This window comes from Scyliorhinus torazame, chromosome 13 (genome assembly GCF_047496885.1).
Source record: "Scyliorhinus torazame isolate Kashiwa2021f chromosome 13, sScyTor2.1, whole genome shotgun sequence".
Lineage (NCBI taxonomy): Eukaryota > Metazoa > Chordata > Chondrichthyes > Carcharhiniformes > Scyliorhinidae > Scyliorhinus > Scyliorhinus torazame.
In genome coordinates, this window is record NC_092719.1 from 84,652,507 (window position 1) to 84,680,140 (window position 27,634).

At 53.3% G+C, this 27,634-nt stretch overlaps 1 protein-coding gene across 2 annotated transcripts in view; it reads right to left on the minus strand.

Moving 5' to 3' along the window:
- Nucleotides 1-14,853: 14,853 nt before the first annotated feature.
- hal (histidine ammonia-lyase) overlaps nucleotides 14,854-27,634 on the minus strand; it is a 118,844-nt gene continuing 106,063 nt past the window's right edge. For both annotated transcript variants that reach the window (XM_072471929.1, XM_072471928.1), the window contains 4 exons: nucleotides 27,370-27,504; nucleotides 17,958-18,066; nucleotides 17,786-17,855; nucleotides 14,854-15,420 (listed from right to left, as the gene is read on the minus strand). In XM_072471929.1, the coding sequence (XP_072328030.1) occupies nucleotides 15,289-15,420; nucleotides 17,786-17,855; nucleotides 17,958-18,066; nucleotides 27,370-27,504 (446 nt within the window). In that variant the 3' untranslated portion in view covers nucleotides 14,854-15,288. The remainder of the gene's footprint in view (nucleotides 15,421-17,785; nucleotides 17,856-17,957; nucleotides 18,067-27,369; nucleotides 27,505-27,634) is intronic.

The following is a 27,634-nucleotide window of genomic DNA, read 5'->3' on the forward strand; positions in this document are numbered from 1 at the left end:
TCGCAATCTGCCCTACTCCGTGGAGGAAGTAAGGACAGTCACCAGGGACTGCCAGGTCTGTGCGGAGTGCAAGCCGCATTTCTACTGGCCACACCGTGCGCGCCTAGTGAAGGCCTCCCGCCCCTTTGAGCGCCTCAGCGTGGATTTCAAAGGGCCCCTCCCCTCCACCGACTGTAACACGTACATTCTCAGTGTGGTCGATGAGTACTCCAGATTCACCTTCACCATCCCATGCCCCGATATGATGTCTGCCACCGTAATTAAAGCCCTCAATTCTATCTTCACTCTGTTCGGTTTCCTTGCCTACATCCACAGTGACAGGGGATCCTCATTCATGAGTGATGAGCTGCGTCAGTTCCTGCTCAGCAGGGGTACCGCCTCCAGCAGAACGACAAGCTACAACCCCCGGGGAAACGGACAGGTAGAAAGGGAGAATGGGACGGCATGGAGAGCCGTCCAGCTGGCCCTACGGTCCAGAAATCTCCCGGCCTCCCGCTGGCAAGAGGTCCTCCCTGATGCACTACATTCCATTCGCTTGTTACTCTGCACTGCCACTAACAATACACCGCATGAACGTCTTTTCGCCTTCCCCAGGAAGTCCACATCCGGGGTGTCGCTCCCGACTTGGCTCACAGCTTCGGGAACCGTGCTGCTCCGTAAACATGTGCGGCTCCACAAGGCGGACCCGTTGGTGAAGAGGGTACACTTGCTCCACGCAAACCCCCAGTACGCCTACGTGGCGTTCCCCGACGGCCGCCAGGATACGGTCTCCCACAGGGACCTGGCACCAGTAGGTTCCACCCACACACCACCCCCTACCCCCGTCGCTCACAACACCCCCCCCCTCCCCCCCCCCCAGGACCGTCCATCCTCCCCCTGCCCACGCCCGTCGATGAAGAGGATTTCGGCACGCTCCCGGAGTCACCTTCGACCAGGTCAGCACCAACATCGCCGTCACCACTTCGTCGCTCTCAAAGGAACATCAAGGCCCCGGACTGGCTGAACCTCTGACCGGGCCACCGGACGTCAAGAGACATTTGTTTGCTCTGTAAATATTAAAATCATGATTGTATATAGTTATCCACCACCCCCGCCGGACTCAATTTTAACAGGGGGTGAATGTGGTAAACCACTGTTGTACTTATATTAGAGGATGTACGGTAGAACCTGCACTATAGGTTCGCCTGTGGCCCCTGCCTGCTGGCTCCGCCCAAGAGGCGAAGTATAAATATGTGTGTGCTCCAGCTCGCAGCCATTTCGCCAGTTGTAGTGGGAGGCCACGGGCGAAATTCTCCGTTATCGGCGGAAAGTCCGCCGATCGGCGCAAAAAACGGCATAAATCCGACTTGCGTCACGTCGGAAAAATGGGTCGAAAGTCTCCGGCCCGAAATGGGCTAGCAGCGACGTAACGGGATCCGCGCTTGCGCAGTGGTTCACGCCGTGCAGCGTCATACGCGCAGCACGGCGTGACGGCTCATAAGGCCGCGCTGCTCCCCCCCACCCGACCGGAACACCCGACCGCAACACCCGACTGGATGGCTGGCCGCCGCTCAGCCCCGAGATTCGAGTCACGGGATGTGGAGGCGCTCCTGGACGCGGTGACACCACGGACAGGCACCCAGTGCCACAAGAAGGTGAACGACCTCGTCAGAGCAGGCAGGGTGAGCCTCCCCATATCCCCCCTCCCCATATCCCCCATAATCCCCCACTCCCCCATATCCCCCATATCCCCCTCCCCCACCTCCCCCCTCCCCATATCCCCCCCTCCCCCATATCCCCCTCCCCATATCCCCCCTCCCCCATATCCCCCCTCCCCCATATCCCCCCTCACCCATATCCCCCATATCCCCCCTCCCCCATATACCCCCTCCCCATATCCCCCTCCCCCATATCCCCCCTCCCCCATATCCCCCCTCCCCCATATCCCCCCTCCCCCATATCCCCCATTTCCCCCCTCCCCCATATACCCCATATCCCCCCTCACCATATCCCCCCTCCCCCATATCCCCCCTCCCCCATATCCCCCCCCATATCCCCCCATATCCCCCCTCCCCCATATCCCCCCTCCCCCATATCCCCCCTCCCCATACCCCCCTCCCCCATATCCCCATATCCCCCATATCCCCCCTCCCCCATATCCCCCTCCCCCATATCCCCCCTCCCCATATCCCCCATATCCCCAAGTGAATCCAGCCCTAACCTTAACCTCTGCAATGCACGCGCAACCGATGGCGTGCATTCATATACCTGCCTAACAGTGTTGCCTTTTACCCCTGCCACCCCCCCTCCACAGGATAAGTGCGCACACAACAATAGGGAGCATGTGAGGACTGGAGGAGGCCCCGCTGATGAGAGGCCACTGACCGAACACGAGGAAAGGGCCCTGGAACTGGCTGGCGGACCTGACGACCGGGAGGTTGCTGATGCAGAGGTCGGGGGCGTAGTAGCAAGTGAGCCACCGACAGCCCGTCCCCATATCCCCCCTCCCCTATATCCCCCTCCCCCATATCACCTGATCACTGCCTGATGTCTAACCATGCATGCTTCATTGTGTATCGCAGGACCAAACGTCCAGGCACCCATCCCCGCAGATGCAGACCGCCCGCAGGATGCCCCTCGGAGGCCACGGGAGACGGAGAGACCCGCACCCTCCAGCATGCGACACCTGCAGGATGCCCCTCGGAGGCCACGGGAGACGGAGAGACCCGCACCCTCCAGCATGCGACACCCGCAGGATGCCCCTCGGAGGCCACGGGAGACGGAGAGACCTGGAGCAACAGGGAGACGACACCCCCGTCACGTGCGGGAGCGACCACCCAGCAACGAGGGGGGCAGCCACAGGCCCCCGTCACATCCGAGCCAGGACACCACTACCCAGGACACCACTACCCGGGACACCACTACCCGGGACAGCACTGCCCAGGAAGACGAAATACCGGACAGTGACTCAGAGTGGATGGGTGGAGACGAACCCCCACCCCAAAGTGCCATGGACTCAGAGTGGGATGAAGAGCACGACACAACGCCACTGCTGTCACCAACACCCTCCACCATCGCAGAAACACTCACCTCGGTTGGGCACTTTAGTGATGAGGCGTCTGGTACACTCACTGGTGCGCACAACACAGCCGTCCCGGTACAGCAGGTGGAGGTAGGAGCAGCAGGGGGGCGGGGCGGTCGGAGGGCAGCCCAGCCCAAGTGAACATCTGCCGCCCAGATGGATCCCGTGTTCCTGGAGTTACCACACCCACACATAGATCCGATGCAACCACCGACCCGGAGACGAGCGAATAGGGTGACGGGCGGCTTGCGGCGGTCTCTGCAGTCGCAGGTGGAGGAGTCCACCCGCGTCCAGGAGCTGGGAGTGGTCCCGGTCATGCGTGCCACCCAAGCTGACACGCACGGGTGGCGTCCGCGGTGGAGGCAATGGGTGCGACGGTGTCAGACATGGGGAACCGTTTGCGAGGCCTGGGGCTTTCCGTGCAGGCGGTGTCTGTGGCCCAGGAAATGGCTGCCCTCTCACAGGAGGACATGAGCCAGTGCCAGCGCCAGATGGCAGAGGCGCTCAACGCCATAGCCCAGTCTCTGCAGGCCATGTCCCAGTCTCAGCAGGCCATGGCCCAGTCTCTGCAGGCCATCGCTGAGGGCATCGGCGCCAGTGGCATTGTGCGAGCCGGCGTCGCACTGTCACAGACAGGGTTTGCCAACCCCCTGGGCTCCATGGCTGCAAACCTGCAGACCCCTGTCGATACCAGCACGGGCCTCCAGGACTGGCAGCGCCAGATGTCGGGGGGGCGTCGGATGGCCAGTCCGTTCGCATCCCCCACCCATGTAGAGGCCTGGGGGCCATTGGGCACCCCGAGGGAGGAGGAGGTGGTGTGGTCCGTCCCGGCTCCCCCTGTAGGGGAGGTCCCGGTACACCGCGACACCTCGGACTCCCCCCCTTCCGTCTCAGGTGCATCGGGTGGGCAACGGGCAGGACAGGCTGGCAGCTCGCCATCCCAGTCGCCCGGGCCGCAGCCTGGCCCATCTAGGCCAGGACGCCCCAGGAAACGGCCGCCAAAGGGATCCAGTGTCAGAGGGCAGGAATCACAGGAGTCCACCTCCAGTTCTGCTGTACCGTCTGGGGAACCACGTAGACGTAGTCAAAGGGCCCGTAAGGCCAAACAATTAGACACTGAGTAAGTTGGCACGGGTGCAGGGCACAGATGAGTTTTAGGGGCTAGGGCACGTGCATGAACTCCTTTGGTTATTAAAGTCAATGTTACACCTACAGAAGCTGCCTTTGTGCTCTGTCCAAAGCGTGCGGGGGTGTCATGTACGTTGAGCGCAAGTGTGTGTGTGAGGGGTGGTCTTTCCTCAGCCCCAGGTGAGTCTGCCCCCTTCCCCCTGGGCCGCCATCAACATCCCCCGGGCAGTGGACGGGACCGTGCGCTGCAGTGTCACAGCCGCATGCAGGGATGGTCCGGGTGGATGGTGGTACTGTGGCCATGGGTCAGACATAGTCCAATAATGTAGAGCCAGGAGCTCACCGCAGGGCGGGTTGTCATCATCCTCCATGGCCTGCAATAGACACGCGTCCACCCGCAACTGTGTGAGCCCGGCCCGTTGTGCCGCAGGTGGATCGGCAATGGGGGGGGGGTGGTGTGCATGCGGGTGGGGTGGGTGGGGTTGGGGAGGGGGGTGAGGGTGCTGGGTGGGTGGATGGGTGGGGGGTGTGGGTGGTCGGCTGTTGCCATGGTGTGCGGTCTGTGGCCATACTACCCGATTCCCACGCCCATCTAGTCAGTGAAGCGGGCGTCTATCAGTCTGCCCCGTGCCCGCTGGGCCAGCCGGTAACGGTGGACAGCCACCCGCCTGTGTCTACCCCGTCTGCCCTGACCATTACCCCCATCCCCCTCATCTGGGGAGGACTGCGCCTCTTCCTGCTGCTTCACCACTCCGCCCTCCTCTGCCTGCGGCACATCGCCCCTCTGCTGGGCTATGTTGTGCAGGACACAGCACACCACAATGATGCGGCCGACCCTATCTGACCGATACTGGAGGGCGCCCCCAGAGAGGTCCAGGCACCTGAAACGCATCTTCAGCACGCCAAAGCACCTCTCTATCACTCCCCTTGTCGCTACATGGGCATCATTGTAGCGGTTCTCCGCCTCATTGCGTGGCCTCCGTATAGGCGTCATCAGCCACGATCGCAATGGGTAGCCCCTGTCGCCCAGCAACCAGCCCCTCAGCCGGGGATGGCGTCCCTCGTACATGCCGGGGATGGATGACTGTGACAACACAAATGAGTCGTGTACACTGCCTGGGTAACGGGCGCAGACGTGCAGGATCATCATGCGGTGGTCGCAGACCACCTGTACGTTCATCGAATAGGTCCCCTTCCTATTGGTGAACACGGCCCTGTTATCTGCAGGTGGCCGCACGGCGACGTGCATCCCATCGATCGCGCCCTGGACCATGGGGAATCCGGCCACGGCAGAGAAGCCCACGGCCCGGGCATCTTGGCTGGCCCGGTCCACGGGGAAGCGGATGTAGCGGTGCGCCATGGCATATAGGGCATCTGTCACTGCCCGGATGCACCGATGCACCGATGTCTGCGATATGCCGGACAGGTCCCCACTCGGTGCCTGGAATGACCCCGTTGCATAAAAGTTCAGGGCCACCGTAACCTTGACGGACACGGGGAGAGGGTGTCCCCCGCCAGTGCCACGCGGTGACAGGTGTGCCAGCAGGCGGCAGATGTGTGCCACGGTTTCCCGCCTCATCCGGAGTCTCCTCCTGCATTCCCGGTCCGTGAGGTCCTGGTATGACTGCCGGGGCCGGTACACACGGGGCGTCCTCGGGTGCCTCCGTTGCCGTGGGGCCGCGACGTCCTCCTCCCCCTCCTCGTCCTGTCGGTCAGGTGTCCCTCCAGCCTGGGCGGCTGCCGCCTGCCCCTCTGCGGCAGCCTGCGCCGCCTCTCTGGCACGCTCCTCCTCCTCCTCCTCCTCCTCATCCAGGGCAACATAGACATGAGCGGCAGCCGCCACGGCGGCCAACATCGCTGGATGATCGGAAAACATGACGGCCTGGTGGGGGGGAGGGGAACGACGACATGTCATCTTTGCCCATATCCCCTCCTCCCCCCAGCCACGTGGCATGGACCGCATGGGTCCAACTGTTGGAGGCTGGCACCTGGCCAGGTGGACCAACTCACTTGCCCTCGCATCCCCCTCCCCGGCACGGACCCCCCATCCCCCTCCCCGGCACGGACCCCCCATCCCCCTCCCCGGCACGGACTCCACCCCAACCTCCACCCCGGCACGGACCCCCCCCCAACCTCCACCCCGGCATGGACCCCCCATCCCCCTCGCCGGCACGGACCCCCCCCCCAACCTCCACCCCGGCACAGACACCCCCCCAACCTCCACCCCGGCACGGACCCCCCCCCAACCTCCACCCCGGCACGGACCCCCCATCCCCCTCCCCGGCACGGACCCCCCCCAACCTCCACCCCGGCACGGACCCCCCCCCCCAACCTCCACCCTGGCACGGATCCCCCATCCCCCTCCCCGGCACGGACCCCCCCAACCTCCACCCCGGCACGGACCCCCCATCCCCCTCCCCGGCACGGACCCCCCCCCAACCTCCACCCCGGCACGGACCCCCCCCCCCAACCTCCACCCCGGCACGGACCCCCCCCCATCCCCCTCCCCGGCACGGACCCCCCCCAACCTCCACCCCGGCACGGACCCCCCCCAACCTCCACCCCGGCACGGACCCCCCATCCCCCTCCCCGGCACGGACCCCCCCCCAACCTCCACCCTGGCACGGACCCCCCCCAACCTCCACCCCGGCACGGACCCCCCCCATCCCCCTCCCCGGCACGGACCCCCTCCCGGCACTCCCCCGGAGCCCAGCCTATTCTAACCACCCCCCCCCCCCCCGCCGCACTCACACACACACAACCCGAGACACACCTCTCCTCACGCATTCAGACTGCGGCCACGCCATTTCCTGCCCAGAGCCAACCCCCCAGGCCGTCACTCACCTCCTCGCTGGTCGGCGTGAGCCTGGAGCACCGGGTCACGCCGATGAAAAGGAGGTTTGATTCACGTCGACGTGAACGGTCATCACGTCGACGGGACTTCGGCCCATCCGGAAGGGAGAATATCAGCAGGCCGAAAATCGGCTGCCTTGCGCAGACCCGTGACATTCTCCGACGGCAGCGGCGACATTAACGCCCCGCCGACTTTTCTCCCTTCGGAGACTTCGGCAACCGGTGGGGGCGGGATTCACGGCGGCCAACGGCCACTCTCCGACCCTCTGGGGGGTCGGAGAATGACGCCCCACACATCTGATACCAATAAAGCCTCAGTTTGGATTCAACTTTCGTCTTTAGTCAAATTGATCGTGCCTCAATTTATTGGTATCAGTTTCGAAGTATGGACCTCCGTATTAAACCGGATCGACTGCAGCTGGATCCACACTCAAGCGACGCCAGAAAGGACTTCCAGCACTGGCTAGATTGCTTTGGAGCGTACATCAACACGTCCCCGATCCCTGTTCCAGAGGCTCAGAAGATCCAGCTCTTATATTCCAGGCTGAGCTCCAAAGTCTTCCCGCTGATCCAGGATGCGCCGATCTATGCCGAAGCCATGGCTCGACTCAAGGACAATTACGAGCAAAAGACAAACACGCTCTTCGCCAGGCACGCACTCGCCACTCGTTCTCAACTACCGGGTGAGTCCATAGAAGACTTCTGGATGGCCCTAATCCCACTAATCCGGGACTGTGACTGCCAGGACGTTACAGTTAAGGAACACTCACACCTCCTTATGAGGGACGCCTTTGTGACTGGAATTGGGTCAGATATCATACGTCAGCGGCTCCTAGAAAGGGCCACATGCGACCACGCAGAGACTAAAACGCTAGCGCTCTCCATGACGGTCGCCCTGCGCAACGTCCAGTCCTACGCCCTCAACCGCACGGCCCACCCCTCCTATGCTTCATGGACCCCACAGACAGCTGCCCCAGCGGGGGCGCTGCTCACCCAATACGCCTGCGTTGCATGCCAGCCAGCAAACCCCGGGGGGCCCCGATGCTACTTTTGCGGCCAGCAAAAGCACCCCCGCCAACGCTGCCTGGCCTGCGCTGCCCTTTGTAAAGCCTGAGGGAAGAAAGGCCAATTCGCCTCGGTGTGCCAGGCCTGCTCAGTGGCCGTGATCGCCCCTACCCCCCCCAGTCATGGACGATGGGCCCCGCCATCTTGCTCCACCCCCGCAACGTGCATTCCATGGTCGCCGTCATTTTGTATCCCCCAAGATCTCCAGGCGCCTCCATCTTGCCTACCCCTCAGCACATGGACATCACCAGCGTTCCAAGATCTGAACTCAACGGCCGCCTCATTACCCGACGACCGACCAAGACTCGCCTCCATGTCACTCGACCAGTCTCACCCGCATAACCTGACCAACGCATCCACCAGCGTGAAAGTTGATGGCCATGTGACCTCTTGCCTGCTGGGCTCCGGGAGCACCGAGAGCTTTATACACCCGGATACGGTAAGGCGCTGCTCCCTCACGATACAACCGGGCAATCAAAAAATCTCCCTGGCCTCTGGATCCCATTGCGTAGCGATCCGGGGGTACTGTACGGTCACGCTCACGGTCCAGGGCGTAGAATTCCACGGCTTCCGTCTCTATGTTCTCCCTAACCTCTGCGCTGCACTTATCCTCGGCCTGGACTACCAGTGCAACCTCCAGAGCGTAACCCTTAAATTCAGCGGACCCTTACCACCCCTTACTGTGTGCGGTCTCGCGACCCTAAAGGTCGACCCACCGTTCCTCTTTGCCAATCTAACTCCAGATTGCAAACCGCCAGGAGCAGACGGTACAGCGTCCAGGACAAGACCTTCATCAGGTCCGAAGTCCAGTGGCTGCTTCGGGAAGGCATCATCGAGGCCAGCAACAGCCCCTGGAGAGCTCAAGTGGTAGTAAATCTGGGGAGAAACACCGAATGGTCGTGGACTACAGCCAGACCATCAACAGGTACACGCAGCTCGACGTGTACCCCCTCCCACGCATATCTGACATGGTTAACCAGATTGCACAGTACCGGGTCTTCTCAACGGTGGTCCTGAAATCCGCTTACCACCAGCTCCCCATCCGTAAATCGGACCGTCCATACATCGCCTTCGAGGCAGACGGCCGCCTGTACCACTTTCTTAGGGTCCCCTTCGGCGTCACTAACGGGGTCTCGTTCTTCCAAAGGGAGATGGAACGAATAGTCGACCGGTACGGTTTGCTGGCCACGTTTCCGTACCTAGACAATGTCACTATCTGCGGCCATGATCAGCAGGACCACGACGCCAACCTTGCTAAATTTCTCCGCACCGCTACTCTCCTAAACCTCACTTACAACAAGGAGAAGTGTGTGTTCAGCACAAACCGCTTAGCCATCCTCGGATACGTGGTCCAGAACGGAGTTCTGGGGCCCGACCCCGACCGCATGCGCCCCCTCATGGAGCGCCCCCTACCCCACTGCACCAAGGCCCTCAAACGCTGCCTGGGGTTCTTTTCATATTACGCGCAGTGGGTCCCAAACTATGCAGACAAGGCCCGCCCACTCATACAGTCCACCCAGTTTCCCTGATGGCCGAGGCCCAACAGGCCTTCGCCCGGATCAGAGCTGATATTGCCAAGGCCACAATGCACGCTGTAGATGAAACGCTGCCCTTCCAAGTAGAAAGCGACGCATCAGACATCGCCCTTGCCGCCACCCTCAATCAGGCAGGCAGGCCCATGGCATTCTTTTCCCGCACCCTTCATGCTTCTGAAATTCGGCACTCGTCCGTTGAAAAAGAGGCCCAAGCTATGGTTGAAGCTGTGCGGCATTGGAGGCATTACCTGTCCGGCAGGAGATTCACTCTCCTCACTGACCAACGGTCGGTAGCCTTCATGTTGAATAACACACAGCGGGGTAAGATCAAAAATGATAAAATCTTGCGGTGGAGAATCGAGCTCTCCACCTATAATTACGAGATTAGGTATCGCCCTGGCAAACTCAACAAGCCCCCAGACGCCCTATCACGAGGTACATGTGCCAGCGCACAGGTAGACCGACTCTGGACACTGCACGACAGCCTTTGTCACCCAGAAGTCACACGGTTGTACCACTTCATTAAGGCACAAAATTTGCCCTTCTCCGTCGAGGAAGTAAGGACAATCACCAGGGACTGCCAGGTCTGTGCGGAGTGCAAGCCGCACTTCTACCGGCCGGACCGCGCGCGCCTGGTGAAGGCCTCCCGCCCCTTTGAACGCCTCAGCGTGGACTTCAAAGGCCCCCTCCCCTCCACCGATCGTCACACATATTTCCTCAGTGTGATCGCCGAATACTCCTGGTACCCCTTCGCCATCCCTTGCCCCGACATGACGTCTGCCACCGTAATTAAAACCCTCAATTCGATCTTCACTCTGTTCGGTTTCCCCGCCTACATCCACAGTGACAGGGGATCCTCATTCATGAGTGATGAGCTGCGTCAGTCCCTGCTCAGCAGGGGTACCGCCTCCAGCAGAACGACAAGCTACAACCCCCGGGGAAACGGACAGGTAGAAAGGGAGAATGGGACGGTATGGAGGGCCGTCCAGCTGGCCCTACGGTCCAGAAATCTCCCGGCCTTCCGCTGGCAAGAGGTCCTCCCTGATGCACTACATTCCATTCGCTTGTTACTCTGCACTGCCACTAACAATACACCGCATGAACGTCTTTTCGATATTCCCCAGGAAGTCCACATCCGGGGTGTCGCTCCCGACTTGGCTCACAGTTTCGGGAACCGTGCTGCTCCGTAAACATGTGCGGCTCCACAAGGCGGACCCGTTGGTGGAGAGGGTACACTTGCTCCACGCAAACCCCCAGTACGCCTACGTGCCGTTCCCCGACGGCCGCCAGGATACTGTCTCCCTCAGGGACCTGGCGGCAGCATGTTCCACCCCCACACCACCCCTGTCGCGCCCGGCGCCACCCTCCCCTCCCCGTCGCTCACACAACCACCCCCCCCCCACCACCCCCCAGGACCGTCTGTCCTCCCCCTGCCCACGCCCGTCGATGAAGAAGATTTTGGCATGCTCCCGGAGTCACCTTCGACCAGGTCAGCACCAACATCACCGTCACCACTTCGTCGCTATCAAAGAAACATCAAGGCCCCGGACTGGCTGAACCTCTGACCGGTCCACCGGACGCCAAGAGACATTTGTTTGCTCTGTAAATATTAAAATCATGATTGTATATAGTTATCCACCACCCCCGCCGGACTCAATTTTAACAGGGGGTGAATGTGGTAAACCACTGTTGTACTTATATTAGAGGATGTATGATAGAACCTGCACTACAGGTTCGCCTGTGGGCCCTGCCTGCTGGCTCCGCCCAGCAGGCGGGGTATAAATATGCGTGTCCTCCAGCTCACAGCCATTTCGCCAGCTTCTGTGGGAGGCCACACATCTGATACCAATAAAGCCTCAGTTTGGATTCAACTTTCGTCTTTAGTCAAATTGATCATGCCTCATAGTGGTGTGTCTCAGGGGTCTGTGCTGGGACCACAACTTTTCACAATATACATTAACGATCTGGAAGAAGGAACTGAGGGCACTGTTGCTAAGTTTATAGACGATACAAAGATATGCAGAGGGACAGGTGAGGAAGTGGGGCGCTGCAGAAGGACTTGGACAGGTGAGGAGAGTGGGCAAAGAAGTGGCAGATGGAATACAATGTGGAAAACTGTGAGGCTATGCACTTTGGAAGGGGGAATGGAGGCATAAACTATTTTCGAAATGGGAAAAGGCTTAGGAAATCAGAAGCACAAAGGGATTTAGGAGTTCGAGTTCAAGATTATCTTAAGGTTAACGTGCAAGTAATTTGAAATTCTAAATTCTCCCTCAGTGTACCCAAACAGTCGCTGGAGTGTGGCGACTAGGGGATTTTCACAGTTACTTCATTGCAGTGTTAATGTAAGCCTACTTGTGACAATAAAGATTATTAGATGAGGTTCAGCTGGCAGTTAGGAAGACAAATGCAATGTTAGCATTCATGTCAAGAGGACTAGACTCTTTAAGGCTCTGGTCAGACCCCATTTGGAGTATTGTGAGCAGTTCTGGGCACCGTACCTAATGAAGGATGTACTGGCCTTGGAAAGGGTCCAGAGGAGGTTCACAAGAATGGCCCTTGGAATGAAGAGCTTGCGATATGAGGAATGGTTGAGGACTTTGGGTTTGTACTCGTTGGAGTTTAGAAGAATGAGGGAGGATCTTATTGAAACTTGAGAGGCCTAGATAGAGTGGATGTTTCCACTTGTAGGAAAAACTAGAACCCAAGGCCACAGCCGCAAACTGAAGGGACAATCCTTTAAAACGGAGATGAGGAGGTATTTCTTCAATCACTGAGTGTCTTTATGACAGAGATAGATAGGTTCTTGATTAATAAGGGGGTCAGGGGTTATGGGGAGAAGGCAGGAGAATGGGGATGATTGAATGGCGGAGCAGATTTGATGGGCCAAATGACCTAACCCTGTTCCGATGTCTTATGGTCTTATCTCCACCTCGGCACCATTGATGCAGACAGGGGTGTATACGATACTTTGCTTCCTGAAGTCAATGGCTATCTCTTTAGTTTTGCTGACATTAAGGGTGAGATTGTTGTCGTTACACCATGCCACTAGGTTCTCTAGCTCCCTCATGTATTTTGACCATCGTTGTTTGAGATCTGACCCACTATGGTCGTGTCATCAGCAAACGTGTCGATGGAGTTGGAGCAAAATTTTGCCACGCAGTCGTATGTGTGTAGGGAGTATAGTAGGGGGCTAAGTACGCAAACTTGCGGGGCCCCGGCATTGAGGACTATCTTGGAGGAGGTGTTGTTGTTTATCCTTACTGATTGTGGTCTATGAGCCACGTTTTCCTTTTATGAACTCGTCCCAGACTTGTTTGTGGCCTACAAAATGCACATAAAGTGAAGAATGAAAGGGTGGAGGGGTAGAGGTTGGTTGAGGCCATCCTTGGGGTTTCAGACTTACTGGAGCTGCAGATGGGGGTGAAGGCGGATGCCCTTGCCTTCGCCTCACTGATAGCGAGTTCTGTTTGGGTGGAGGACTCCAGTTCCGCCCAGTGCTTCATCCTGGTTAAGTTACTTTATGGAGTTTTGCACTTCGAAAAGGTCAAGTATATCATGAGGGATTCGGCAGAAGGGTTCTATTCGAGGTAGCAGCCGTCCATTTCCTATTTCAGGGAACTGGTCACCGTCAGATGTCGGGAGGGGGATGCTTTGGGATTTGTTTGGGGTTTTTGTCATGGTTGGTATTCTTTATGGGGGCAAGGGGGGTGGGGGGGGAGGTGTTGAGTCCAGAATTATAATTGTTGTATAATTTTGGGTTTTTTGCTATTACATTGAAACATTTCTCTTAATTAAAAATACATTTTTAAAAATCTGCCCTTCTCCGCTCTCAGGAGAATAGTCCCAGCTTCACTAGTCTCCCCATGCCACTCATCCCTACAAACAAGGTCAGTAGGGATTACCCCGCATTACCCACAGGGAACAACTTCATATCTGGCATTTGTTCATCAGACTGATTCCTGGGGTGACATAATGGCCCATGAGGAGAGATTGAGGAGGCTGGGCCTATATTCATTCGTGTTTAGAAGAATGAGAGGTGATCTCATTTAATAGTCCAAATTCCAACAGGAACATGGTGTTGAGATAGGCCATGACCTGGTTGAATGGTGGAGCAGGTTCGAGGGGTTGAGTGAGGACTCTCTATTCCTATTTCCTATGTTGTGGCAGACTGTCTTTTCAGCCACCAAAGTGTAGCAGATGACCTAATCTGATCTCAGCAAGGTTCTGAGGCCATCACCCATCACAAATGGAAGGATGTCAACTATGCCTGGCACCATTCCAATTACAGAAACATTCTAACATGAAAGAAAATGAAGGCGGAACACGAATGTGGTGATATGCATGTACACATCAAGGTATATAGTTGTCTATCAGTGCATATAGTTATCGGTATGATCTCCGACCAGCAGGTGGCATTAGAAATCTATCGTGTGACTTGGGACACTTGCCAGTTGGTAGTGAGTTGTACAAAAAGATAGTCGGACTTAGAGTAGCTCCAGGAGAATTCACTGAATTCATTTAGTAGCCATTTGTCATTAGTTATCTTTTTTTTAAAATATTTTTATTCTCGTCCTTTTTCACCTTTTCTCCCGAATTTACACCCGCCAACAATAAACAATAACGAGCAACAGATATGTCAATCCCCATAATAATAACAACGCTCCCATCCTCTCACCGACCCCCAAACATCAGCCTGCATGTTTACATAAACAAATGACAAAAAGGAATCAGGGATTACCCATAGTCACCCTTAATATACACAGCCCCCCTCCCCCCAACCCTCACACCATCCCCCCCCCCCAACTAATGTTCGATGTTATCCAGTTCTTGAAAGTGCATAATAAATATTGCCCATGACTTGTAGAACCCCTACGAGCTACCCCTCAGTTCGAACTTAACCTTCTCAAGGGTCAAGTATTCCAACAGGTCCCCCTGCCACGCCAGGGCACAGGGTGGAGAGGCTGCTCTCTATCCCAGCAGGATCCGCCTTCGGGCGATCAACGAGGCGAAGGCTATGATATCTGCCTCTGCACCCGTTTCCAACCCTGGCTGGTCCGACATCATTAGTTATCTTTTCTACGTGTTTGTTAATAAATCATCTTTATAGTTAAACAATGATATGTTCTGTGCATTCATCATTACAACGGTTGAATCACAGAACACAAGGAAGACAGAGGAAATTGAAGAAAATTTAAAAAGAGGCAGGGCAACAGTAAATGGTTTATTGTTAGTAGTGTTGAATTTAGTTATAGGCCCCTTACACTGTAGACAGAAAATGGCAGCTTGGGTCATCATTATTGGGACATAGGTCAGTGTCCCAGCAAACAAGGTGAAATCTATAAAAATCAGGGCAGCCAGGGAGCGCAGATTTTCCTGGTGCTGCCCATATTTAAGAATTCAAGAACATGCCGCAGACTGTTCATAACCTAAGTTACTTACAAACCAAATCATATAGAGGAACACAATTTTAAAATTTAACAATACATAAAATTAAAATGTATTTCAGTTAACTTGTAAACATTACTTCTAAAGATTGAACTGCACACTTGTGTCTGCACATTATTAAATACAGTGAGGTTTACATATGCTTCTGTTCATATCACAGTTTTATACATGATTCAGTGAAGCAGATTGTGGATGATATTATTCTATCCGAGCTCGCTTGCAGGGAGACATCGGAGCCTCCAGGGAAAAGGCGGTCGGTGAGATGGGCCTGGCCTCTGGCAAGTTTGCTGATCTGTATTTCTCAATGTAAGGATTTGCCACTTCCCAAACCTATGGGGGGAAGGAACCCAATTAATAAAAGAAGCAATCCAATCATATCACAGCAACGAGGCCTCCAAATATACTGGCAGCTGAACGGACATTTCTTTTGGGTGAAACCATCTTCAGGTCACAGGAACAAGAGTTCCACTAATCAGCTCATCTGTATCCCATTTATCCACATCCCTTAACACCTCTGTCAAAGCAACCACCATCCTTCTCTCCGGTTGGGAAGCATTCCGATAGATTGGAAAATGACACGGGTCGCTCCGCTGTTATTTATTTATGTTTCAATTAATTCATGGAATGTGGGTGTTGCTGGCTGAGCCAGCATTTATTTCCCATCCCTAATTGCTTTTGAACTGAGTGGTTTGCTTGGCCATTTCAGAGGACAGTTAAGAGTCAACCACATTGCCGTGAGTCTGGAGTCAGATGTCGGCCAGGCATCGTAAGGATGGCAGATTTCAAGGGCAACACGTAGGCGCAGTGGTTAGCATTGCTGCCTCACGGCGCCGAGGACCAGGGTTCGTTTGGAGTTTGCACATTCTCCCCGTGTCTGCGAGGATCTCACCTTCACAACACAAAGATGTGCAGGGTAGGTGGATTGGCCACGCTAAATTGCCCCTAAATTGGAAAAAAATAATTGGGTACTCTAAATTCATTAAAAAAAGGGATTGCAGATTTCCTTCCCGAAAGGACATTAGTGAACCAGATGAGGTTTTCCAACCATCACCAATGGTTTCATGGGGTGCGATTCTCCGACCCCCCACCAGGTCGGAGAATCGCCGGGAGCTGGCGTGAATCTCGCTCCCGCCGTGTCCCGAATTCTCCGCCACCAGAGATTCGGCGGGGGCGGGAATCGCCTGCGATGGGCCGAAGTCCCGCCGCTGTCAACCCTCGCCAGCCGGCGTGGATTGAACCACCTACCTTACTGGCGGGACAAGGCTGCACGGGCAGGCTCTGGGGTCCTGGGGGGGGCACGGGGCGATCTGGCCCCGGGGGGTGCCACCACGGTGGCCTGGCCCGCGATCGGGGCCCACTGATCGGCGGGCGGGTCTGTGCCATGGGGGCACTCTTTTTCTTCCGCCTTCGCCATGGTCTTCACTATGGCGGAGGCGGAAGAGACCCCTTCCACTGCGCATGCGCGGGGATGCCGTGAGCGGCCACTGATGCTCCCGCACATGCATCGCATGGCGAAGTCCTTTCGGCGCCGGCTGGCGTGGCACCAAAGGCCTTTCCCGCCAGCCAGCGGGGCAGAAATCACTCCGGCGCGGGCCTAGCCCCTCAAGGTGAGGGCTTGGCCCCTAAAGATGCGGAGAAGTCCGCACCTTTGGGGCGGCCCGACGCCGGTGTGGTTCACGCCATTCCATTACGCCGGATTCCCCCGCCCCGCCAGGTAGGGGAGGATCCCGGCCATGGTCGTCATTTGACTTTTAATTCCAATCTTAAGAAAGGTGAGAGAGGTGAAACCAGGGAATTCTAGAGCAGTTAGGCTAAGATCGACGGTGAGTCTATAATTAAGGATAGAGTGATTGAAGAGCTTGGAATTTTTCAGCTGACGGGAGAGAGACAGCATGGATTTACAGCAGGTAATTAATACCTGATGAATCTCATCGAATCTTTTGAAGAGTTGACTAATAGAGTCATAGAATCCATAGAATTCCTACAGTGCAGAAGGGGGCCATTTGGCCCATCGAGTCTGCACTGACCCTTTGAAAGAGCACCATACGTGGACCCGCTGCCCTGCCCTATCCCTGTAACCCTGCCCATCTTTGGACTATGGGAGGAAACCGGAGCACCCGGAGGAACCCCACACGGAGAAAATGAGCAAACTCCACACAGTTACCCGAGGCCGGAATCGAACCCAGGTCCCTGGTGCTGTTAGGCAGCAGTGCTAACCACTGTGCCACCTTGTTATATACCTGGACTTCCCGGGAGCATTTTCTAATGGTATTCAGGAATATGTGGCAAATGTGGGTATGTGGACTGACATCACAGAGGAGCCATAATCTCGCAGAATGGGGGAACTGGCTCCAGGAACTAATTGGCCCTTTCTTGGCTGAGGAACACAGCTTTAGATTACTGTAGCTCAACTTCCACCTATAACTTCCAAAGCTCCTAAGTGGAGTGGACATTCATCGTGTGCACATGTAACATTGGGTGTAGCACCATTTCATGTGGCAAAACCTGTTCACAAAAATACTTTATTTTTACTATTAGTCAAATAAACATGAAGATATTCTGTACCCAATTATTATATAAAAAGAATCAACAAAGAATGAGTTACTGGAGTTTCATTTTGAACATGTTTTCTCAAATCAGTTGTTAAAGATTAAATAGCTTTATCTAAGGTAAACACTGCAATGTACCAACTTGCCTTTTGGTCCACCAATAACCGATGGACAATTTCAATATCTGGGGCCATGAAACGGTCTTTGATCCAAGGTCTAGAAAGCAGACAATTTAAAAAAACATTAACCATCTTAACTGGGTCATTCCAGGCAGTCACGGTTAAAATGTGACCCAGAATAGATCATTATTTTGACTACCTCACGAAGGTGCGGACTAGATCGTAAACCTTTTCCAGTGGAGTTGTTGTTTTCAGCGGACGTAAAAACTCGATACCCTGACAGGCCGCAAGAAGTTCGATGCCAAGCACTGAGTGAAACAAAAGCACTTCATTTCAATCCCCCAAAATTACCATCTTTAGGTACATTTAAAGAGTCAGAATCAAAGGTTTTAATGAGCATAATGGTGCACAGTGAGGTAAAGAAACTCCATCAACTCGTATCGTGGAAATTATCAAGAACGTTCACAACAACCCCTGCTCCAGCTCGGAGGAAGACATCTCGGAGAAGAAGCATGAAGGAACTGTCACAGCTATCGCCCGCACCCTCCACCAGCGCAGATACTCACTCGCACCTTGGTGGGATTAAGTAGTCGGCAGGCTTCTGCTCACTCACTGGTTAGCACCTCACAGCCGAAGATCCACAGCAAGTGGAGGAAGGGACATCCCAGGGATCTGGCACTCGGGGGGAGGGAGGATGCCGGAGCCCAGGACTCTGCTGTGCCCCTGGTCTGGTCATCCCAGAGCTGCTGGAGCTACAAAGTCATAGCCTCGAGCATCAGGAAGGGATGACAGCATCCCTCCTTGGACTGCAAGACATTCACCATAACGCCTTGCATTGGGGGCAACATATTTTTCACCTCTCTGTTATGGAGACATGAGTATTAACCCTGGAGTTGAATGTTTGGCGGCTAAGCTTCCATAGGGTGAACTATTGGGCATCAATCAGTGGCACACTTGTGCATTGCAATGCTGATTAAATTGGCACAATTGACTTAGCAAGGAAGGGTCAGCGACCTGATCAGACAACTGGTTTCCCCTTGTGGCAGGCAAGGCACACCTGATGCATCTGAAGACTGCAATTTACAGTCAACTTCATCCTTAGGGGGTACCCTTATTCCTCCAACTCTCATGGGCTGTGCATTAAACGAGCCTTCTGTCTTGAATAGCCAACCAGCCACACAATCTCTGAAGCCTGGCCTCCATAACCAGTGATGTGGAGACGCCGGCGTTGGACTGGGGTGAGCACAGTAAGAAGTCTTACAGCACCAGGTTTAAGTCCAACAGGGTTGTTTCGATATCACTAGCTTTCAGAGCGCTGCTCCTTCCTCGGGTGAACCTGAGGTGAACCTGAGGAAGGAGCAGCGCTCCGAAAGCTAGTGATATCGAAACAAACCTGTTGGACTTTAACCTGGTGTTGTAAGACTTCTTACCGTCCATAACCAGTGGCCTTGGAATTCCAGACAGCTCATACCCTCTGGCTTCACAGTGTTGCCTGAAACTGGGGGTTCATTCTCACTGTACCCATCCTCCCCGCCCTGTGTAAGGGCCTTTTGCCCTCATGAAGTTGGAAACCATCCCTTGTCAGAGCCCCCAGTCTGCCCATGCAACCTGTCTTCACACGGGACCCCACCCAGGGACCTCACAGTTGCCCCTTGTGCTGACCCTATAAATTCATCTGTTCCCACCCACTTTCCAGTTGCCACTCTGGAAGGGTAATCTTGTAAGCTGGGAGGCAGTGGCATGGTGGTACTGTCACTGGACAGGTGATCCTGGGGCCCGGGACCCGGATTCAAATCCCGCCATGGCAGGAAATTGAATCCAATAATTATCTGGAATTAAAAGTCTAATGATGACCACAAAACCATTGTCGTAAAAATCCAGCTGGTTCACAAATATCCTTTAGGGAAGGAAATCGGCCATCCTTAGCTGGTCTGGCCTACATGTGACTCCAGGTTCACCAGCAATGTGGTTAACTCCTAAATGCCTTCTGAAATGACACTGAGTTGTATCAAATTGCTACAAAGTCAACGAAAAGGAAAGAAACCGGATGGACCACCAGGCTTTGACCCAGGCACTGGAAACGACAAAAGCAAACCCAGCTCTGTCAACTCTGCAAAGTCCTCCTTACTAACATCTGGGGACTTGTGCCAAAGTTGGGAGAGTTGTCTCATAGACTATTCAAGCAACAGCCTGACATAATCATACTTATGGAGTCTAACCTTACAGACACCACTATTACCATCCCTGGGTATGTCTTGACCCACCGTCAGGACAGAACCAGCAGAGGTGGTGGCACAGTGGTATACAGTCAGAGGGAGTTGTCCCGGGAGTCCTCAAAATATAATAATAATAATCTTTATTATTGTCCCAAGTAGGCTTACATAAACGCTGAAATGAAGTTACTGTGAAGATCCCCTAGTAACCACACTCTGGCGCCTGTTCGGATACACAGAGGGAGAATTCAGAATGCCCAATTCACCTAACAGCACTTCTTTCGGGACTTGTGCGAGGAAACCCGAGAACCCGGAAGAACCCCACAAAGACACAGGGAGGACGTGCAGACTCCGCACAGACAGTGGCTCAAGTGGGAATCAAACCTGGGACCCTGGCGCTGTGAAGCAACAGTGCTAACCAATGTGCTACCGTGCCGCCCGACTTTGAACCCATGGCCCAGGATTCTCTGAACCTCCGCGCCGCAATCGCGCTTGGCGCGGGGGCAGAGAATGGGCGTCAGACCCGTGATCGGGCTCGATGAAGCTCCCGCGATTTTCCAGGGACTGGAGAATTCCCGCTACTCGCTTGCGCGCGGTCGACACAGCGCCGGTCGGCGGCCATTGAAAGAGGCCCCCGTAGAGATTCTCCGCCGACAACTGGCCAAGTTCCCAACAGCGTGGTTCACTCATTGTTCCATCTGGCGGGAGCTCGGAGTGGCGGCTGTGGACTCAGTCCGCCGCCACTCTGGTGGGGGGGCGGGGGTATCCATCACCGGGGAGGGCCACCAGGACGGCCAGGCTCGCGATTGGGGGGGCCACCGATCGGCGGACGTGCGCGATCTTGGCGGGGGGACCTATATTGTCGGGGCCGGCTCGCGGTGTGGGTCCGCTATGTTGTGCGAGGAGCACTCCGGGGCCCTGCTAGCCTCCTGCAAAACGGAGAATCACTCTGGACTTTCTCAAGGAAAGTCCAGAGTGATTCGGGCCCGTTTTCCCGCGGGTGTGGAGACATAGACCCATTATCAGAGAATTCCGCCCAGGATGTCTCATGGTTTTAGGTCAAACATGGGCAAAGAAACCTCCTGCTGATTACCATGTAATGCAATTAGTAATCCTCCATGTTGAACACCACCTGGAGGAAGCACTGAGAGTGGCGAGGGCACAGAATATGCTCTGGGTGGGGTACTTCAATGTCCATCACCAAAAGTACCACCACTACTTACCGAGTTGGCCGAGTCCGAAAGGACATAGCTGCTAGACTGGATCTGAGACAGGTGATCCCGGCAATGTGGAAAATTACTCAGGTATGTCCTGTACACAAAAAGCAGGAGAAATTCAACCCAGCCAATTACCGCTCTATCAGTCTACACTGAACCATCAGTAAAGTGATAGAAGAAGTCATCAACAGTTCTATCAAGCAGCACTTACTTAGCTATAGCAATAGATCACTGGTCCTCAGTTTGGGTTCTGCCAGTGTCACTCAGCTCCTGACCTCATTACAGCCTTGGTTTAAACATGAAGTAAAGAGCTGAACTGTAGAGCTGCGGTGAGAGTGACTGCACTCGACATCAAGGCAGCATTTGGTGGAATATGGCATCAAAGAGCCCCAGCTAAACTGGAGTCAATGGGAATCAGGGGTGAAACTCTCCACTGGTTGGGGCCTTACCTAGTACAAAGGAAGATGGTTCTGGTTGTTGGAGGTCAGTGATCTCAGTCCTGGACATCACTGCAGAAGTTCCTCAGGGTAGTGTCCTAGACTCAACCATCTTCAGCCTCTACATCAATAATCTTCCTTCCATCATAAGATCAGAAGTGGGGATGTTTGCGGATGATTGCACAATGTTCAGCACCATTCACGATGCTTCAGACACTGAATCAGTCCACATGCAATTGAGGCAAGACCTGGACAATATCCAGGCTTGGGCTGACAAGTGGCAAGTCATATTCATGCCACACAAGTGCCAGGCAATGACCATCTCCAATAAGAGAGAATCAAACAATTGCTCCTTGACATTCAATGGCATTACCATCACTGAATTCCCCAATATCAACAACTTGGGGATTACCATTGACCAGAAACAGAACTGGACTAGCCATATTAATACTATGACTACAATAGCAGGTTAGAGGCTAGGCATCCTATGGTGAGTTACTCCTGGCCCCCCCAAAGCCTGTCCGCCATCTACAAGGCACAAATCAGGAGTGTAATAGAACACTCTCCATTTGCCTGGATGAGTGTAGCTCCAACAACACTCAAGAATCTTGACACCGTCCAGGACAAAGCAGCCCGCTTGATTGGCACCCATTCCACAAACATTCACTCCCTCCACCATCAAAGAACATTGGCAGCAGAGTGTACCGTCTACAAGATGCACTGCAGGAACTCACCAAGGCAGCACCTTCCAAACTGACCACTGTCATCTAGAATGACAAGAACAGCAGATACCCGGGAACCCCACCACCTGGTGGTTCCCCTCCAAATAACTCACCATCCTGCATTGGGAATATATCACCATTCCTTCACTGTCGCTGGGTCAAAATTCTGGAACTCCCTTCCTAATAGCACTGCAGGCGTACCTACACCTCAGGGATTTCAGTGGTTCAAGAAGGCAGCTCATCACCACCTTCTGAAGGGATAGAATCGGGCAGAGTAAACATGGGTTTATGAGAGGAAGTTCATGCTGGACTAATCTTCAGAGTAAGTAACAAGCAAGATGGATAACGAGGAACCTGTAGATGTGGGCCAGGATTCCCCTTTGCAAATCCTCCCTGCTATAATTGTGACCGAGGTCGGAGTATTTGACACGCCATTCACTGGCGGCGTGATTCTCTACTTCTACCGCTTTGAAGCCACCCTGTGCCAACCGGAAACCCACAGGCGAGGGTGCACTGCTGGCAGGACCAGAGAATCCCGCCAGTGAATGGCTGGAGAATTCTGTCTGTGGATTTCCAGAGGGTGCCACATCAAAGATAACTTTTTTTTCATTTGTGGGATATGTGTATCATTGCCCGCTTGGCCACTTCAGAGGACAGGTAAAATTTTACACATTGCTGTGTGTCTGGAGTCATATGTAGGTCAGACCAGGTATGGACAGCAGATTTACTTACCTCAAGGATATTAATGAACTAGATGGGTTTTTATGACAATCTTCATGGTCACCATTAGACCTTTAATTCCAAATTTTATTGAATTCAAATTTCACCATCTGCTGCAGTGGGATTCGATCCCAGGTCCCCAGAGTATTACCCAGGGTCCCTGGATTACTAATCCAATGACAATACTTCTCCGCCACCAAGTAGTGCAGTGGGTAACATATTAGCATGGATAAAGGATTGAATTAGCTTACAGGAAGCAGAGAGTAGAGATAAATGTGTTTATGAGATTTTGATAGTCAGACGAGTCAAAGGTTATGGGGACAGATGGGAAGGTGGATTTGCGACCATGACCAGATTAGGCCATGATCTTATTGAATGGTGCAGCAGTTTCAAAGAGCAGAATGGCCCACTCCAGATCCTAAGTCCTGTGTTCCGATTAGGGATGGGCAATAAATGCTGGCCATGCCAATGCCCACATGCCTTGCTGCTGAAACCTTTAACTGCATTTTTGTAATATTCAACCTCCAATTCTTCAATGTCCAGCACTCATAAATGTCAAACTACTGTGACCTCCACTGCCCTCCCTGGTTGTTATTCCCCTCCCCACCAACCTCTAATTAAGTGAATTCAAATCCCTTGTCCTTATTAACAAATTGCTCCGTGGTCTCACCACCACCTTACTGCTGAAACATGTTCTTCAACATAACATCCCATCTTCTGGCTCTGACCTCCTGTTCATCGCCCCCTCTCAACTTGTTCTGTCAGTATTGGCAAAGCTTTTAGCCAGTGGAGTCCGACTCTCTAACCTAACCCACCCTTTAACCTCCCTTTCTAACCATAACCTACACTCTAACTTCCCTCTCTAACCATAACCTACTCTCTAACTTCCCTCTCTAACCTGCTCTTTAACCTCCCTCTCTAAACTAATCTACTCTCCAACCTCCCTCTCTAACCTAACCTAACCTACTCTAACCTCCCCCTTGAACCTAAACTATTTTCAAACCTCCCTCTCTAACCGAACCTACTCTAACCTCCCTCTTAAGCTAATCTATTCTTTAACCTTCCTCTCTAACCTAACCACTCTCTAACCTCCCTTTCTAACCTAACCTACTCTTTACCCTCCCTCTAACCATAACCCACCCTTTGAAGGGTAGGTTGTGCTTTACAAACCTTATTGAGTTCTTTGAGAAGGTGACCAAACAGGTGGATGAGGGTAAAGCAGTTGATGTGGTGTATATGGATTTCAGTGAAGCGTTTGATCAGGTTCCCCACGGTAGGCTACTACAGAAAATACGGAGGCATGGGATTCAGGGTGATTGAGCAGTTTGGATCAGAAATTGGCTAGCTGGAAGAAGACAAAGGGCGGTGGTTGATGGGAAATGTTCAGACTGGAGTCCAGTTACTAGTGGTGTACCACAAGGATCTGTTTTGGGGCCACTGCTGTTTGTCATTTTTATAAATGACCTGGAGGAGGGCGTAGAAGGATGGGTGAGTAAATTTGCAGATGACACTAAAGTCAGTGGAGTTGTGGACAGTGCGGAAGGATGTTACAAGTTATAGAGGGACATAGATAAGCTGCAGCGCTGGGCTGAGAGGTGGCAAATGGCGTTTAATGCAGAAAAGTGTGAGGTGATTCATTTTGGAAGGAATAACAGGAAGACAGAGTACTGGGCTAATGGTAAGATTCTTGGCAGTGTGGATGAGCAGAGAGATCTCGGTGTCCATGTACATAGATCCCTGAAAGTTGCCACCCAGATTGAGAGGGTTGTTAAGAAGGCGTACGGTGTGTTAGCTTTTATAGGTAGAGGGATTGAGTTTCGGAGCCATGAGGTCATGTTGCAGCTGTACAAAACTCTGGTGCGGCCGCATTTGGAGTATTGTGTGCAAATCTGGTCGCCGCATTATAGGAAGGATGTGGAAGCATTGGAAAGGGTGCGGAGGAGATTTACCAGAATGTTACCTGGTATGGAGGGAAGATCTTATGAGGAAAGGCCGAGGGACTTGAGGCTGTTTTCGTTAGAGAGAAGAAGGTTAAGAGGTGACTTAATTGAGGCATACAAGATGATTAGAGGATTGGATAGGGTGGACAATGAGAGCCTTTTTCCTCGGATGGTGATGTCTAGCACGAGGGGACATAGCTTTAAATTGAGGGGAGATAGATATAAGACAGTTGTCAGAGGTAGGTTCTTTACTCAGAGAGTAGTAAGGGCGTGGAATTCCCTGCCCGCAAAAGTAGTGGACTCGCCAACACTAAGGGCATTCAAATGGTCATTGGATAGACATATGGACGATAAGGGAATAGTGTAGATGGGCTTTAGAGTGGTTTCACAGGTCGGCGCAACATCGAGGGTCGAAGGGCCTGAAATGCGCTGTAATGATCTATGTTCTAAGTTCTAACCATAACCCACTCTCCAACCTCCCTCTTTAACCTAACCCACTCTCTAACCTCCCTCTCTAACCTAACCCACTCTCTAACCTCCCTCTCTAACCTAACCCACACTCTAACCTCCCTCTCTAACCTAACCCACTCTCTAACCTCCCTCTCTAACCTAACCTACTCTTTACCCTCACTCTCTAACCATAACTCACCCTTTAACCTCTGTTTCTAACCATAACCCACTCTCTAACCTCCCTCTCTAACTAACCTACTCTCTAACCTCCCTCTCTGATCTAACCTAATCTCTAACCTTCCTCTTTATCCTGGCCTATTCTCCAACCTAACATACTCTCTAACCTCCCTCTCTAACCTAACATACTCTCCAACCTCCCTCTCTAACCTAACCTACAATCTAACCTCCCCCTCCAATCTAACCTACTCTCTAACCTCCCTCTCTAACCTAACCAATCCCTTAACCTTCATTTCTAACCATAACCTACTCTCTAACCTCCCTCTCTAACTTAACCTACTCTTTAACCTTCCTCTCTAACCTAACCCACTTTTTAACCTCCCTCTCTAACCTAACCTAGTCTCTACCTCCCTAACCTTCTCTTTAACCTCCCTCTCTAACCTAACCCACATTTTCACCTCCCTCTCTAACCTAACCCACTCTTCAACCTCCCTTTCTAACCATAACCTACTCCTTAACCTCCCTCTCTAACCATAACCCACCCTGTAACCTCCCTCTCTCCCAACATTCTCCCAGCCTACGGATGTCTCCTTAAAACTTCTCTCTTCAGTTACTCCTTATGTCCTCTCCTCTGCCGCCTGTTACTGCTCATTGACTGTTTCAGCTGCCTGTAATGATGGAGTCCACACCACAGGAAGGATGTTGACAAGCATGAGGGGCTAGAAATACAAAGAAAGACTTTCCTCCTATTTGAACAAGAGATGATTCAGAGAGGGAGGGGGTTGGAGGTTTGCAAGACAGTTAGAAACATATTAGTGATGAGGATTTGACAGTTAGTGGGCTTGAGATGACATTGACATTCCAGACCCACAATCCTGGTTACTTTGTTGCTTCCCTTCTGTCAGAGGCTGGGGCATATCACATGGACTGGAAAAGATTTGGAAACAGGAGGGTGAATAACTTGTCAGTGCTGCCCTTGTTGGAGCATATGACCATGTTCTTCATTTTCAGAATAAGTGTTTATTGCCCATTCTTTTTAATTTCCCTTGATGAATAATGATGGTCCACCACTGCAGGAAGCCACTCGCACAGAGTCATTAGGTGGCAGCTCCAGGATGTTGACTCAGCAACAAGGTGTTTCCAAAGTCAGGGTGCTGTATAGAAAACATAGGCCGGAATTTTCCTGCCCTCCTCACAGTGGGATTTCCTGTGCTGGAGGCAGTTCTCCAGTGGGATCTCCTGGTCCCGCTGAAATCAATGGTAATATGCATTGTTCACCCGTCGCGCCAAACGGGAGCCCGCGGCGGGGGTCGACGTCGGTGGGATCGGAGGATCGTGCCCGTAGATGTGATGGTGTGCCCCTGCACCCAATGCCCGTCTCCTTTCAGGTAACTTGGGAAGTGGTGTTGAAGAATTCTCACCAAGTTGCTGTTGTACATCCTGTAGAGACCGCTGTAAACTTTATGTGCGAACAGTAGAGGGAAGAGATGTTTAAGCCAGGCATGGCCTGCCCATCATGTAATGGGCAATGCTCTCTCAGTGGTTACATTTACCATTCATTTATTTACCAAACATTTTAATAGGAAAACATAAGGGACTAACACAACATATAAAATCTTGAAACCAATAAAGTAAATTAGTTACTTAGCTTGCTAGCAGGAGTATATAAGTTTTGAGCTGTGCTCAATATTTACCAGTTTGGAAGAAGATGACACGTATTGATACGCAATCGTACCTTGTTCCACATGTTCAATAACCCTCAATGCTTTCCTGGCAGCCCATCCACCCATGGAGACATGGTCCTCAGTGGCTGCACTGGTGGACAGCGAGTCAACTGATGACGGATGGCACAGCACCTTGCTCTCAGAGACTGGAAATAATAAAAGTTATTTTCAATATACTTGCTCCATAAGGCTTTTAGGCTAAAGTTTTCAATCGAGAAAAAGGAATCATTCTTTCTGACCCTTTCCAGAAACAGGAATAAATATTTGTCCCATTAT